General features: G+C 35.0%; 1 protein-coding gene and 1 pseudogene across 2 annotated transcripts; one reads left to right on the plus strand and one right to left on the minus strand.

The window, feature by feature from the left end:
- LOC123214347 lies at positions 1–3,988 on the minus strand (annotated as a pseudogene).
- Positions 3,989–4,870: 882 nt separating this feature from the next.
- Positions 4,871–12,777, plus strand: LOC123214146 (disease resistance protein RPV1-like). Of its 2 annotated transcripts, none has more exons than XM_044633886.1 (6): positions 4,871–5,460; positions 6,081–7,188; positions 8,802–9,224; positions 9,749–11,365; positions 11,808–12,346; positions 12,440–12,777. In XM_044633886.1, the coding sequence occupies exons 1-5, from the start codon at positions 4,994–4,996 to the stop codon at positions 12,321–12,323; spliced, it is 4,131 nt and encodes a 1,376-aa protein (XP_044489821.1). In that variant the 5' UTR covers positions 4,871–4,993; the 3' UTR covers positions 12,324–12,346; positions 12,440–12,777. The 2 variants fall into 2 exon arrangements, with proteins under 2 accessions (XP_044489821.1, XP_044489822.1); XM_044633887.1 differs by having other exon boundaries at positions 12,451–12,777.
- The last annotated feature ends 704 nt before the right edge of the window (positions 12,778–13,481 follow it).

Raw genomic sequence — 13,481 nt, forward strand, 5'->3', positions numbered from 1 at the left:
TTGTATCAGTATTCTCCATTTTTCACTTCTTTCAGAAACGAATCAAATATGAAATTCTGACAATGAATCATTTCAGTAGCTGTACAGCCTTGATAAACCTCATAAATAGGATAAAGAACAATATATGAACCAGCTAATTTTACAAATTTCTACAAAGTTGACCGTCAAAATTTTGTACAATTGTAGTGTGTTGGATATTACTTCTTTTTCGATACTTTAGGCCGTGACCTCATGCTGGCTCTCCTAGCAACATCCCATGCTTTCTGTGGTGCATATATACCTAGCTGTGAAGCGAAAAATGACTCATACCCAGGAGAATCAAACGCAAATCCAGTATGTTTTGACAGTTCTCCTGGGAGTCGAGCTATTGCAAAGCTTCTTGCTTCTTCTGGCATAAGTTGATTACCAAGTCCAAGCTCTAACAACCCTGTTTTTGTTTCATCAGGTTCGTGCCGCTGGATTTCCTGAACGATTTGATAATCATATGGTGAGAACCATCTTTGAACACTGCAAACACCATAGTGTTAACTTTTGGAATGGTGAATGACACAAAGAGAATGAAGGACAACAGAATAATGGAAGGAAAAATAATTTTAATTCCCCTTAATTTTAAAAACAAACTTACAGAAAACTTAAATACAAAAATAAGAAACATATTACTAAAATTAAGGTTTTAAAATCAAGATAAGTCATAACTAAAATAGAAAGTTTATTTAATTCCTAAAAAACTGGATCAATATTTGAATTATTCAACAATAAAGGAAACAATTAAAGACAGTTTGAAAGATGATAGCTAGGGTGTCATTCTAGTAGTCCTAAACACTGTTTTCAACACAAAGAAGCCAATACATCAATAAATTGAAACATGATCGTAGATGACTTTAGTACTTCAAGATAGGTGTTTCTGGACCTTACCCTTGGTAAATGAAGTCACCGAAAAGCGGAACTACTGGAACAAGAATAAGTGTAAAGTAGAAAAAGAATGTGCTCATTAAGATATACATGACAAAATAAACATTCTCCTGCAGTGAATGTAAGGAAAGTACAAAAAGCATATCAGAACATATACAAAACAATAGAGGCATTGATGATAGACATCCCCCACAAGAAAAACTATGCAACAGAAGCAGAAAAAGGCAGAGCACTTACCTGTCGATCATATGGGGTCATAATCCCTGTATATATAAACACAAATATAAACCACACTAAAATGCTTCCTCCAACAGCTATATAATGATATCTTGTGATTGAATTGCTCATCATAAGAAGACGCAAATTGACAGTTACTACAACACAAGTGAAAGCCATTGTGCTGACATCCCAAATACCAAATATTCTGCCTGATGAAGTATGACCACCAAAACTGGAAGAGGCCACAAAGTTATAAAGGACTAAAGACTGGTAGACAGAAAAGAAAGCCCAAGCTGCCACAACTTTCCATGTGAAAAGGACATTTTTTATTCCTTCCTGATATAGCTCAGGGTACTTTTTTAAAAGGGTTGCACTGACATCCTGGAAAAAAGACAGTTAAACAGTCAGGGCAAATATAAACCAATATATTAACCAAAAAAACATTATCTTATAGTAATTGCTTCAGTGCAGTAAAAAGTGCTAGTAAAAAGTCATTGAAATGAATGCAGTACCTTCTCAAAAAGTCCCATCACAATAACAGGCATGGATGTAAATATGACATTATACAATGACTGGAACCAATCATCATAGAATCTTTGACCAGAAAATCCAGTGTGAAAGGTAAACCAAAATTGAGTCAGAGTGAAAGTAAGATTCTTATAGAAGAAGTATGTCACAACCTGCACTCAGAAATTGTTGTAAACTGTTATCACTCACACACAATGAGAATTTAACAAAGTTCCGAACGTGTAATAAACACAAACCTTGCATATTCTAAGATATGACCAACGACCATGCACAAGAAGTAAATCTGTAAGGTAGCGAAACTGAGCAATTGCAAAATCACTAGCCATTACTGCTTGCATTCCTTCCTGCCCACTTATTCCTACGCCAATGTGAGCAGCTTGAATCATGCTAACATCATTGGCACCATCGCCAATACTAAGTGTTATTTTTCTTGCACCTTTTTTTACCAGACTTGTCACCTGAGAAAGTAACAACACCTTGAGGTATTACTACTGGTTTAACCTGTAAACCAAACTATAATTTTCCCACACCAATAACTCATTTATATAAGCAAACTAAAACGAAAATCACTATTGCAGAATTACTACTGAAATATATGTCAGTATAAGAAAGCTAAGCTGTGAAACCTTACCTTAGTGCTGCTCAGACAACACATGTTTGTTTATAGAAAATAGCACATCAATGTAACTTTGAATCCAAATATTCATGTATCTTAACAGTTGGAACTGTGCCACAATACACATTTTAAAGAGAAGTGAAACCACATAGAAGCAGAGAGAAATGAGTGTTCAGAATTGCATTGTTACACTCGGCCAATTTTTTGAGTATAGATTCCATCAGGAACCTTACCTGTGCCTTCTGTAAAGGAGAAACTCGGCAGCAGACAACAGAACTGCAATTCAAGCTCAAGTTGAGCAGCATTAATCGCAAACTTGGGTCCAATGCATACATCAGGCACTTTCCATCAATAACAAGAGCTAATTTCGGTCCAGATACAGAGCGCATATATTGTTGTGCTTCCTCAAGGCAGTTTTTAAGGTCTCTTTTTTACTTCTTCCTTCAGAACGTGTGCAATCTCCACTGGGTCACCCTGACAACAGGTATTCAATTAAAAAATTATCATGTAAATAATATATATAGATTGATGCTTGAAAAAATTCTAACTTTTTCTACATCTAAAATCACAGCTAGCTAAGGAATGTATTAGGCCTCCCATTGTGAAGGAGTACCAGAAGAAGCATGAGGACTCAAGCAGGAGTATTCTAGCTCATAGGGAGGTGGCAAAATCAGATAATGCAGCAAAGAAGGGCTGTACACGTGGGGAGTAAACACGATTCAATAGGAAAGGGTAGCAACCAACTATAAAAGGGGAGTAAAGAGAGAAATGGCAAAGAAGGAATTAGAGAAATTGGGAAAGGAGGATGCTGCCTTGGGGAAGAGCTGACACGTCTGTTGTCAGCATATTTTTCTTCTCCTCTACAGTTTGTTTCCACTTTCTTGTTAGTTTGTTTCGTTTACACTTGACTGACTTAATGGAAGTGTGGGAGATTTGTTTGGTTGATTGAGCAGGTAACTATCAGAATGCTACTTACCTTTTCTTCAACTTCTCTGATAGCATCAGTTTCCGCACTGATGATAAACTGCTTCATTCCATTGTTAATTAAGTTGCACGCTACAGCAAATTAAAAGCAAAGATATAAAACTCAAGTACAAGAATACAAAATAACTTTAAATTCAATAAACATTTCAAAGGGGCAAACCAGCTCTTCTTAATTTGCTGACTCACCATATGCAATATTTATTGCTGTTTCCATTTTGTCTCCTGTTAGCACCCAAATCTTAATTTAGCGGTAGGCTACCAATGATTTTGATGCAAAGCAAATAGCCTTACCTGGGTTTGACTCAACGAATCATTTTTAAGAGAGGGGAGCTTATAAAGAAAAGGGATTTTGTTATTTTTGTCTTCAGTGCTACCAATGATTTTGATGCAAAGCAAACAGCCTTACTTGGGTTTGACTCAACGAATCATTTTTAAAGAGAGGGGAGGTTAAAAAGGAAAGTGATCTTGTTCTTTTCATCTTCAGTTCACTCTAGGGATATATTTGTAATCAAAGTTAATATGATTCTTCTTCTTATATACTTTGACCTTAAAATTTTATATAATAAAATTAACTAAACCTATTTTTTATATATAAATATGTGTATATATTAATATATTATGAAATAATTAAGTAATTTTAAATTAATAATAAAATTTAATTTAATTATATGATAACATATTTATGTGTATATATTATTGTAATATTTGCTTATAAACCATTTTTACCATACAATGAAACCAATTCTAAATTCTATAATGGGATATTTATGTGTGTATATTATAAAGACATGAACCTCTCTCTTCTCTTGCTATCTGGAAATGGTTAGTTATTTCTATCGGAAATATATATTGGGTTTGTAAGTGTGAATATTGAAACGTATATAACATAAAATCAATTCGTTTGTGTTAAATGTCAATTCACATACTTATATACCACTCTCTTACGTGTTATTCATTAGATGTGAGATTCTTTTTTTTTTATTTGAATCTCCAACACTCTCGCTTAAGTACAATCACCTAAGTTATTAGACTTATTGTTTGGCTCAGTCAGTTTTTGGTTGAATGTGTTGTCACTTGTATTCAGAAATATTTAGGCTGTTAAAACCGTTGTTTGACTTGTGCTCTGATACCATATCGAAAATATATATTAGATTTATAAGTGTGAAGATTGAAATTTATATTATACCAAACTAATTAATTTATGTTAAAATCTAATTCATACACTTATATACTACTCTTTTATGTTCTATTCAAAAGTGAACTAATAGTAGTTTTCATGGCCAGGTGAGTGACTGGTGCAGGGAAACAAATATACAAAAGTTTAATTAGTGTAAAATAAATTAATATTTAATTAAATATGAATACATTTTAAAAAATAGAATCAACTTTTTCTTTCATAAATTACACCAACCGATTTATATTAAGAAGTTAAAAACAGTTATAGTTGACTTTATTAATATGACTGACTATTTGGTATTTTGAGAAAGTGTTTGGTGCAAGTTTAATTCCAAAGAAGTTTTGGTTTTATTACAATAATTAGAAACCTGAAGGTTACGGCTGCAATTAACAACAGCATTTAGGACTGAGGCTACTCACGTTTGCACATGCAGTTGTACTTTTTTACTTCGTGTCGTAGAACACTAAACAGTATAAAGTAGACTCCACCTCCAATCCCATCCATACAAAAACAAACTTCTGATCTGATCCCTCCAGTCAATTCTACCACGTCTTCTGATGGACGACAACACCTCTTCGACACCGTCTTTCCGCTACCGTTGGGACGTGTTCTTGAGTTTTAGAGGCGAAGACACTCGCCACAACTTCACGGAAAGTCTTTACAAAGAACTTGTAGGGAACGGCATACGAACATTTCGTGACGAAGAGGAGCTGGAGAGAGGAGAGGAGATCGATCCGAGCCTTTTGGAGGCCATTCAGGACTCTGCAGTTGCTATAGCTGTCATTTCGACCAACTACGCTTCTTCAAGATGGTGTCTGGAGGAGCTTGCCAGAATAGTGGACTGCAGGAAGCTAATTCTTCCGGTATTTTACAACGCTGATCCTTCGGATGTAAGGAGGCAAAAAGGTCCATTTGAGAAGGACTTTGTGAAGCTGGTGCAGAGTTTTGGTGAAGATAAGGTTGCTCGATGGAGGGGAGCGATGCAGAAGGCCGGTGACATCTCTGGCTGGGATTCTAGATTCTGGTATTTTTTTTCTTTTTTAATTTATTTGTTGATTTCTGATTATCTCATGTGTTAGTTGTACTGGAAGACTAAAGAAGACTTTTGATTTGGACGTGAAAGAATCTTGTGTATGTTAAAGTTTGATTGGTAAATCATGCACAGAAATATGATTTCATGTTTGCAATTTGGAATAGATTTTGCATTGTTGACTATTTCTCATTAATGAATACTTAATTTTAAATTGGGCCAATTTGTGGATTTTTTTATACAAGGGTCTCGATATCAATACCTTCTAAGGTATTATTATATCTCCACTGTCACTGTCTTTAATGTTAACACATTTGTTTGCTTCATGGATAGATTGGTGTTGAACTAATAAGTCATCTGCTTATACTTAATGATTAAGATGATTACAATACCTTTATCAAATTGGCATTGATTCATCTTGTTCTGTGTGCATCATCCTACATATCACCGAAAATGTAAATGCTGTAAACGTTAACTAGCTCATGCCTGAAGCAATCGAGAAAATGTGTTACTTCACACTGGAAAATTCTCTGCCACGTATATTTCTATTTCGTGTGTGGTCACAGTTCTATCCTCTCACATTTTCTGATGATGATGTTTTTTATTATTGTCAGGGACGAGCAGCAGTTAATTCAATCTTTGGTCAAGAGGGTTTTGTCTAAATTGAGTAAAACTCCATTAGGTGTGGCTAAATACCCTGTTGGGCTCAGTTCTCGTCTAGAAGAATTGATGGGGATTATAGATGTTAAAGCCAATGGTGTACGAATAGTAGGATTACATGGTATAGGTGGAGTTGGAAAAACCACTCTTGCTGAGAGTCTGTATAATAAACTTGTTGTCCACTTCAAACACCGCAGCTTTATTTCAAATGTTAGGGAAACTGCAGGAAAAAGCAATGGTTTAGTGGATCTTCAAAACAAACTTATTGATGACTTGTCTTCAAATAAAACAGAACAGGGAAATGATATTAGCAGGAATATCTTAGAAATCAAAAATCTAATCCATGAGGAGCCAATTTTGGTCGTTCTAGATGATGTTGGTGATGTAAGACAACTCGATGTATTGGCTGTTAAGAGAAATTGGTTTTATGAAGGAAGTCGAATCATCATCACTACAAGGGACAAAGAAATTCTTGATGAAAGCATTGTGAATACATTTTATGAAGTGAAACAGTTAAATTTTCCTGAGTCCCTGGAATTATTTTGTTATCATGCATTTGGAAGAGAGAAACCAACCAAAAATTTTGCTGATCTCTCAAAGCAAATTGTGGAAATTGCAGGAGGACTGCCTTTGGCGTTGGAAGTTTTTGGCTCCTTTTTGTTTGATAAGAGGAGAAAAATAGAATGGGAATCAGCGTTGCAAAAGTTGAAACAAATACGTCCAGGTAATCTGCAAGATGTGTTGCGGATAAGTTATAATGGCTTAGATGAAGAAGAAAAGTGTGCATTCCTTGACATTGCATGTTTCTTTGTTAACATGAGGACAAGTAGAGAATATGCAATTGATATATTGAAGGGTTGTGGCTTCGGAGCTGAGATAGTGATGACAGTCCTTACTGCAAGATCTCTGGTTAAAGTCATTGGGGATAATGTTTTGTGGATGCATGATCAACTGAGGGACATGGGAAGGCAAATTGTTCTGGAGGAAAATTTTATTGACCCTAGCCAGCGGAGTAGACTGTGGGATCACAATGATGTTATCAAGATTTTGAAAAATAAGAAGGTATCCAAAACCTGCTACTAATTTGTTGGTTCAAGCATAAAGTAATACCAGTGTTTATGGACCAACTTAATTCAATTGTCAAGTTTAGTTCTCCTTTCTATACTTGGTTATGTTTTATTTGAGGGTAATACAGTTGAAGTTGTTGGTGCTTGATGGCCTGGCTTGGAATGATTCCTATGTCTTCCTCATTTATATAATCTCTTAGTTGTCTTGTGGGTTGGATTCGTATCTTTGGTTTAAAAGATTCGTAGATCTCTACTGCATAATCCTATTTTATAGTTTCTGATTGTGTACTTCTGTTTTAATAAATTTTCCAAGGTGCTATGTGTTAGAAGTGTGAATAAAAGCTATCAAAAAAGGACGAGACAACCACATTTTGGTCTAGGGATTATGCTTAGTCAATGGTTCTTATTAGTCAGTTTAGTTCAATTTGGTTTATTAGGACCTTAAATAGTCAGTTGATCATGCAAGTCTCAAATTTGGTTAAATAATTATAAGTTGATAAACTTAGATTATGGTGAGAACCCTTTTTAGGTTAGGTCTGGGAGGGTCACTGGGAGGTTATAAATAGTTTCAAAAGAATTGTTATAAGCATCAAAAGAATTTAATAAAATCTATTTTCTTTATTTTCTATTCTTCTTCATTCTCTATCCAACCTTTTTGGAGGTTCTACTTCCTCCGTACAACAGAAAACTATTCAAACATTTGGTGCTTTAACTGAACCATGAGATAGTATGGTGCGGTTGCAAGAGGAAAAACTTTTGAATCTACGTTGACTTTCCCAATCCAATGGTTCCTTTGCATAGGATTCTGGTAGGATGTTAATGTGGTTGCTACTCTTTATGGGAATGTCTCTCAACCTTGAAGACACTGTTGCGATGGATACGTGAAGGAAATGTTAGGAATGTGAATATAAGCTAGCCAAAAAGGACGAAACAACTATCGATCGGTATAAGAATTATATTTTGTCAGTGATTTTATTAGTCAATTTAGCTCAATTTGATTTGTTAAGACCTCAATTAGTTAAGTCTCAATTTGATTAAATGATTATAAGTTGATAAACTTAGTTTATGGTGAATTTTTTTTTTGGGTTAGAAGTCTTTGGGAGGGGTCACTAACCTTTTTGGAGGTTCAACTTTCTCCATAAAGCAAAAAAACTATCTTTACACTATGCATATGAAATTTTGCTTTGGAAACAAAAGAAATAAGCATAATTCAACTAAAGTTATCCTTAACCATTCGAGGTTTACATATATGTCTTCAAATGGTTAAGGTTAATGTTCACAAGAATTTTCAAAGTATACTGTAAAATCTCCTTGAATTAATTGCCTAGTTTAGTGTCCTTTTGTTTTTTCATGGAACAATGCAAGTAAATGTACAAATTTAGCTTTGTCATTACCTTGGAGACAGAAATGAGTATTGTTCTTTAATGGAAGAAGCTACTAGCTTTGCCTTTCTGGAATATTATCTTGTTGAGATTAAAATCTGAGAGATACCATCAGAGTATTATGTTGAAATATATAGACTATATTAGGATTTTCTTGTTTCGTCTATATTTAAATACAATGGCTTGACTCAATTCTGAACTTCTTTCTTTTTTATTTTGGCTTTAGGGAACAAGAAATATTCAAGGCATTGCTCTGGACATTGAAAAGAGCAGGCATGAGTTGAGCTCTGAGGAAGTTTTATGGAATAAATTTAAGGAAAGGCCTGGTTTTACATCTGCAATTTTATACTTGAAGGAAATATGCAAGAAACATTTTCTTCCTGCTCCAGATAATGGGAAAGACGTGATTTTGTGGACTAGTTCATTTAAACCTATGGTTGGTCTAAGGCTTCTTCAAATCAATAATGCGAAATTGAATGGAAATATTAGATACATGCCTGCTGATTTGAAGTGGTTGCAATGGAAGGGATGTTCTTTAAGAAGTCTTCCTCCCGAGTTTGTTCAACATATTGCTGTCCTTGATCTGTCAGAAAGCAAAATCACAAAGGTGGCGGAATGGAGATGGTGGAATTGGTACAGAAGGAACAAGGCAAGTTTTTGTATCCCAATACTTCATTTCTGTTGTCAGTGAGAGCTGGCTTATTTTCAAATGGCACCTTAACAAGTGTATGAAAACGTTTAGGATGAAATATTGTTTACATATAGATTAGCATTGGCTACTTTATTATTTTATATTCATAAATTTGAGAAGGAATTTGAAGAAAAAATTAAAAAAAAAAAAAAGAAAGTTGGTGTATTGTTATTTCTTACGGATCAATATATTTAGTTATTTACAGAGTTATAGAATTAAATGAAGCATGGACTCTGTTTCATAGTAGTTTTCTCCTATTAGTAATTATCTATGAAAGCATAACTTAACCTTATTCCCGTCTATTAGATAATTTAATAGTATTCTCCAGCAACACTGCCTAATTAATTTTGCATGTATAAGCATAACTTACCTCTATTTTGCCTGCATAAGCATAGCTTACCTTTACTCCCATCTCTTAGATAATTTAATATAATTTCTTCTACTGCCACTGAACTGGATGAATTTGATTTTGCCGTTTACAGGCTGCTGAGAGGTTGTTGGTTATGGATCTTCATGATTGCTCCAAACTTACTGAGATCACGGATTCATCTCTTCACCCTGTGTTGGAAAAGCTGATTCTTGAGAATTGCGTAAGTTTGGTTAAGATCCCCAATCACATTGGTGACTTGAGTACGTTACGCAGTCTCAACCTAAAGAACTGTTCCCAGCTTGTTGAATTTCCCAGTGATGTCTCTGGATTAAAGAATCTTGAGACCCTTGTCCTCTCTGATTGCTCAAAACTGAAAGAACTACCAGAGGATATGAGCAGTATGAAATCTTTAAGGGAGCTTCTCATTGATAGGACGGCAATAACCAAACTGCCAGAGTCTACATTCCGCCTCAAGAAACTTGAAAAGCTCAGTCTAAAAAGTTGCTGGTTATTGAAACGACTTCCTGATTGCAGAGTCAAACTGAAATCACTAAAAGAACTTTCTCTAGAAGGTTCAGCCCTGGAAGAACCACCCCTTCTAGTAGGATCAATGGAAAGCCTTGAGATTCTGAACCTAATGAGGTGTCAATCGCTTACAGCACTTCCTGATTCCATTGGTAATCTCAAATCATTAGTACAACTTCTCCTTGATGGTATTTCAATCAAAGAACTACCAGATTCTATTGGGTTGTTGTCCCATTTGAAGTACCTGTCACTTAGTTACTGTCGATCTCTGAACAAACTTCCTGATTCCATCAAAGGTCTAGTGTCATTAGTTGAATTTCAGTTGCAGTGTACACCAATCAAAGAAGTTCCAGATGAGGTTGGCTCCTTGAACTTGCTCAGGAAGCTTGAGATGCAATATTGTGAATCGCTCGAATCTTTACCAGAATCAATTGGTAAGATGTTGAATATTACATCTTTGAACTTAGAAAATACTATGATAACAGAGTTACCAGAGTCAATAGGGATGTTGGAAAGACTTAATACATTGAAACTGAATAAGTGTAAGCAGCTGCAACGGTTACCAAGTTCGATTGGAAATTTAAAAAGTCTGCAGTACTTATATATGGAAGAAACTTCTGTGAAAAATTTACCAGATGAATTTGGGATGCTTTCGAGCTTAACAATATTGAAAATGAGAAAAGAACCTAATACCGGACAGCCTCAAGACACTGGAGAAAACTCACTGATGAGCAGTTCAACTACTCAACAAAGGCTTGAGTGTGTTCTGCCATCTTCTTTCTCAAACCTCTCCTTGCTAAAACACTTGGATGCCCGTGCTTGGAAATTATCTGGTGCAATTCCTGATGAATTTGAGAAGCTGTCATCACTGGAGAAATTGGACTTGGGTTACAACAATTTTTGCTGCCTCCCATCCAGTCTGAGGGGTATATCATATCTGAAAGAACTAGTTTTGGCCAATTGTAAACAGCTGAAGTCTCTTCCTCCACTTCCCTCAAGTCTGGTTAAATTGAATGTGGCAAACTGCACTGCATTAGAGAACATATCCGATCTGACAATCTTGGCAAGTTTACGGGAACTTGATCTTACATGCTGCACCAATATCAAAAATATCCCAGGTCTTGAATGCTTGAAGTCTTTGACGAAGTTATACATGGGTGGATGCAATGCCTGCTTTCCAGTAGTGAAGGGAAGACTTAATAAGGTTCCTTCTCCCCTCAATGACACACAAAATCACGCACTCAGATATAATAGAATACTACATTTACTATTTTATCTGATGTGTATTAATATGATGGAGTAATTTAATTGTTTACTTTATCTCTAATACAAAACAGTGATATTATGTGACGTATAATGAGTATCAATTTAGATATTAATGATGATGTATTCTCATATGGTTGAGTGTTACTATATTCATAATTCAAAATCATTTAATCATATGATGATATATCATTATTTATAACAAAATTGATACAAATTATAAATGCATATAGTTTTAATGAATAAAAAATCAATTAATGATATTAAAACACATTAGTTTGTATGAATAAGTTTGTAAGAAAAGTTAGTGAGTATAGTAATATTCCATGGATGTTATGTTAATTTATGGAAATGACTTGCACTGCTTCTACCTCCTAATGTAGGTTGCTTTAAAGAATTTGCGCAATTTGAGTGTCCCAGGAAGCGAAATTCCGGACTGGTTTGTGCAAGAGATCCCTTGTTTTGCAAATCGCAAAAACTATTCAATCAAAGGTATTATTATAGGTGTCGTCTTTTCCCTTGATCAGAGCAATCAGGATACTTTTAGAGACAAGCTACCAGGAAATGTTGACATTCGGGCGAGGATAATCCGGTCGGATGGTTCAAGTTATGCTACTGTACTAGATTTGAGGGGGGTTCCTAACACAGATGAAGATCAACTCCACTTTTGTCGATATGCGGACTTTAGTGAACTGGTTAAAATACTCAAAGAAGGTGACAAGTTACAGATTGAAACACGAGAGCGACCATATTTTAATGGGCTAACATTGAAAAAATATGGGTTTCATCTGGTTTTCGAAAACGATGATGATTTTGATGAGGAAGATGACGAAGAATCATTAGATGAGCACCAACAGTCAGTATCAATGAAACTAGTCAAGTTCATTGGCTCTTTGTAAACCAATCAGATTTTTGCTCTCAGGTACATTCATTCAATTGAACCATGTATATTTATGTGCACTACTGTTTTTTATCGTATTTAATGTTGACGTGATTCTGCCTGTGTTCTACACAGTTGATCACTAGGCGATAACAAGGACCTTTTAGGCAGCATTTAAAGAGTCAGGAAGAGAGATTTGGACAAGAAATGGTGTTGAAATGGAGGAAAGCTATAGCAAAAATTGGTGGTATTTCTGGTTGGATTTTCGTTTACAGGTAATTGCTTAATTCTCGTTGGGTTTTGTGAGCTTGGAAAGCTCAATTGAACCCTACGTGCATTTTAATATTCTTTAATGGCCAATGAACCCTTTTTACTTGCTGACTAGCTTAAATAAGGGAATTTAATAATCAAATTCAAACTAGAGCCCTCATGTGACTCAACTATCTTTTTATAATATAATGTGCATTAACAAATGGAAAAGTTTGGTCAATTATTATTGCTGATGGATTGATTTCTCTACGAAAGAAACTTGCTTGTGATCTTCACCCTAATGATAAGGTGGTCATAACAAATGTGGTTAAAGTAAATATTGTGGTGGCTATCAAAGGGATACTTGAAGAAAGAAAAGTTTCTGCTTTTTTCAATAATGTTGATGATATATATAATATAAGCCAATTAAATAAACTTTGTGGAATGAAAGAATGGTTCTGTGAAGAAGTCAAATTATTATTACCACACGAGATAGAGATGGTTTACCTGAAAATTATGCGAACCACGAGGTAGAAAAGTTGGATCCCTGTCAGTCACTGCCCATGCACTTCAAAGAGAGAGGCCTGCAGGCCAGTTTTTGAATCTGTCAAAGCAAATTGTATCATTTGGCTGGTAAGTTATTTGGTGCCCCTTTGTTTGATAAAAGGAGGATCCCGGAATGGGAAGATGCAATGGGAAAGTTAGGAAAGAATAGTCCTCATAATTTTCAAGAAATACTAAATATAAGCTTTGATGAGCTAGATGAACGAGACAACTGCATATTCCTTCACGTGGCATGTTCGTTTGTTAAAATGGAGATGAAAAGAAACAGGTTATAAACATGTTGAAGGGTTTGCGCATTAGAGCTGAGATAACAATTTTCTTTAGAAATTTTACTAATATAAGCTAATATTAATTATAATTTGAT

Source organism: Mangifera indica, chromosome 4 (assembly GCF_011075055.1).
Source record: "Mangifera indica cultivar Alphonso chromosome 4, CATAS_Mindica_2.1, whole genome shotgun sequence".
Lineage (NCBI taxonomy): Eukaryota > Viridiplantae > Streptophyta > Magnoliopsida > Sapindales > Anacardiaceae > Mangifera > Mangifera indica.

Coding starts and splice junctions, on each gene's coding strand:
- LOC123214146 (XM_044633886.1), top strand. CDS start 4,994: ATGGACGACAACACCTCTTCGACACCGTCTTTCCGCTACCGTTGGGAC. Junction 5,461..6,080: donor GGCTGGGATTCTAGATTCTG/GTATTTTTTTTC, acceptor TATTATTGTCAG/GGACGAGCAGCAGTTAATTC. Junction 9,225..9,748: donor ATTGGTACAGAAGGAACAAG/GCAAGTTTTTGT, acceptor TGCCGTTTACAG/GCTGCTGAGAGGTTGTTGGT.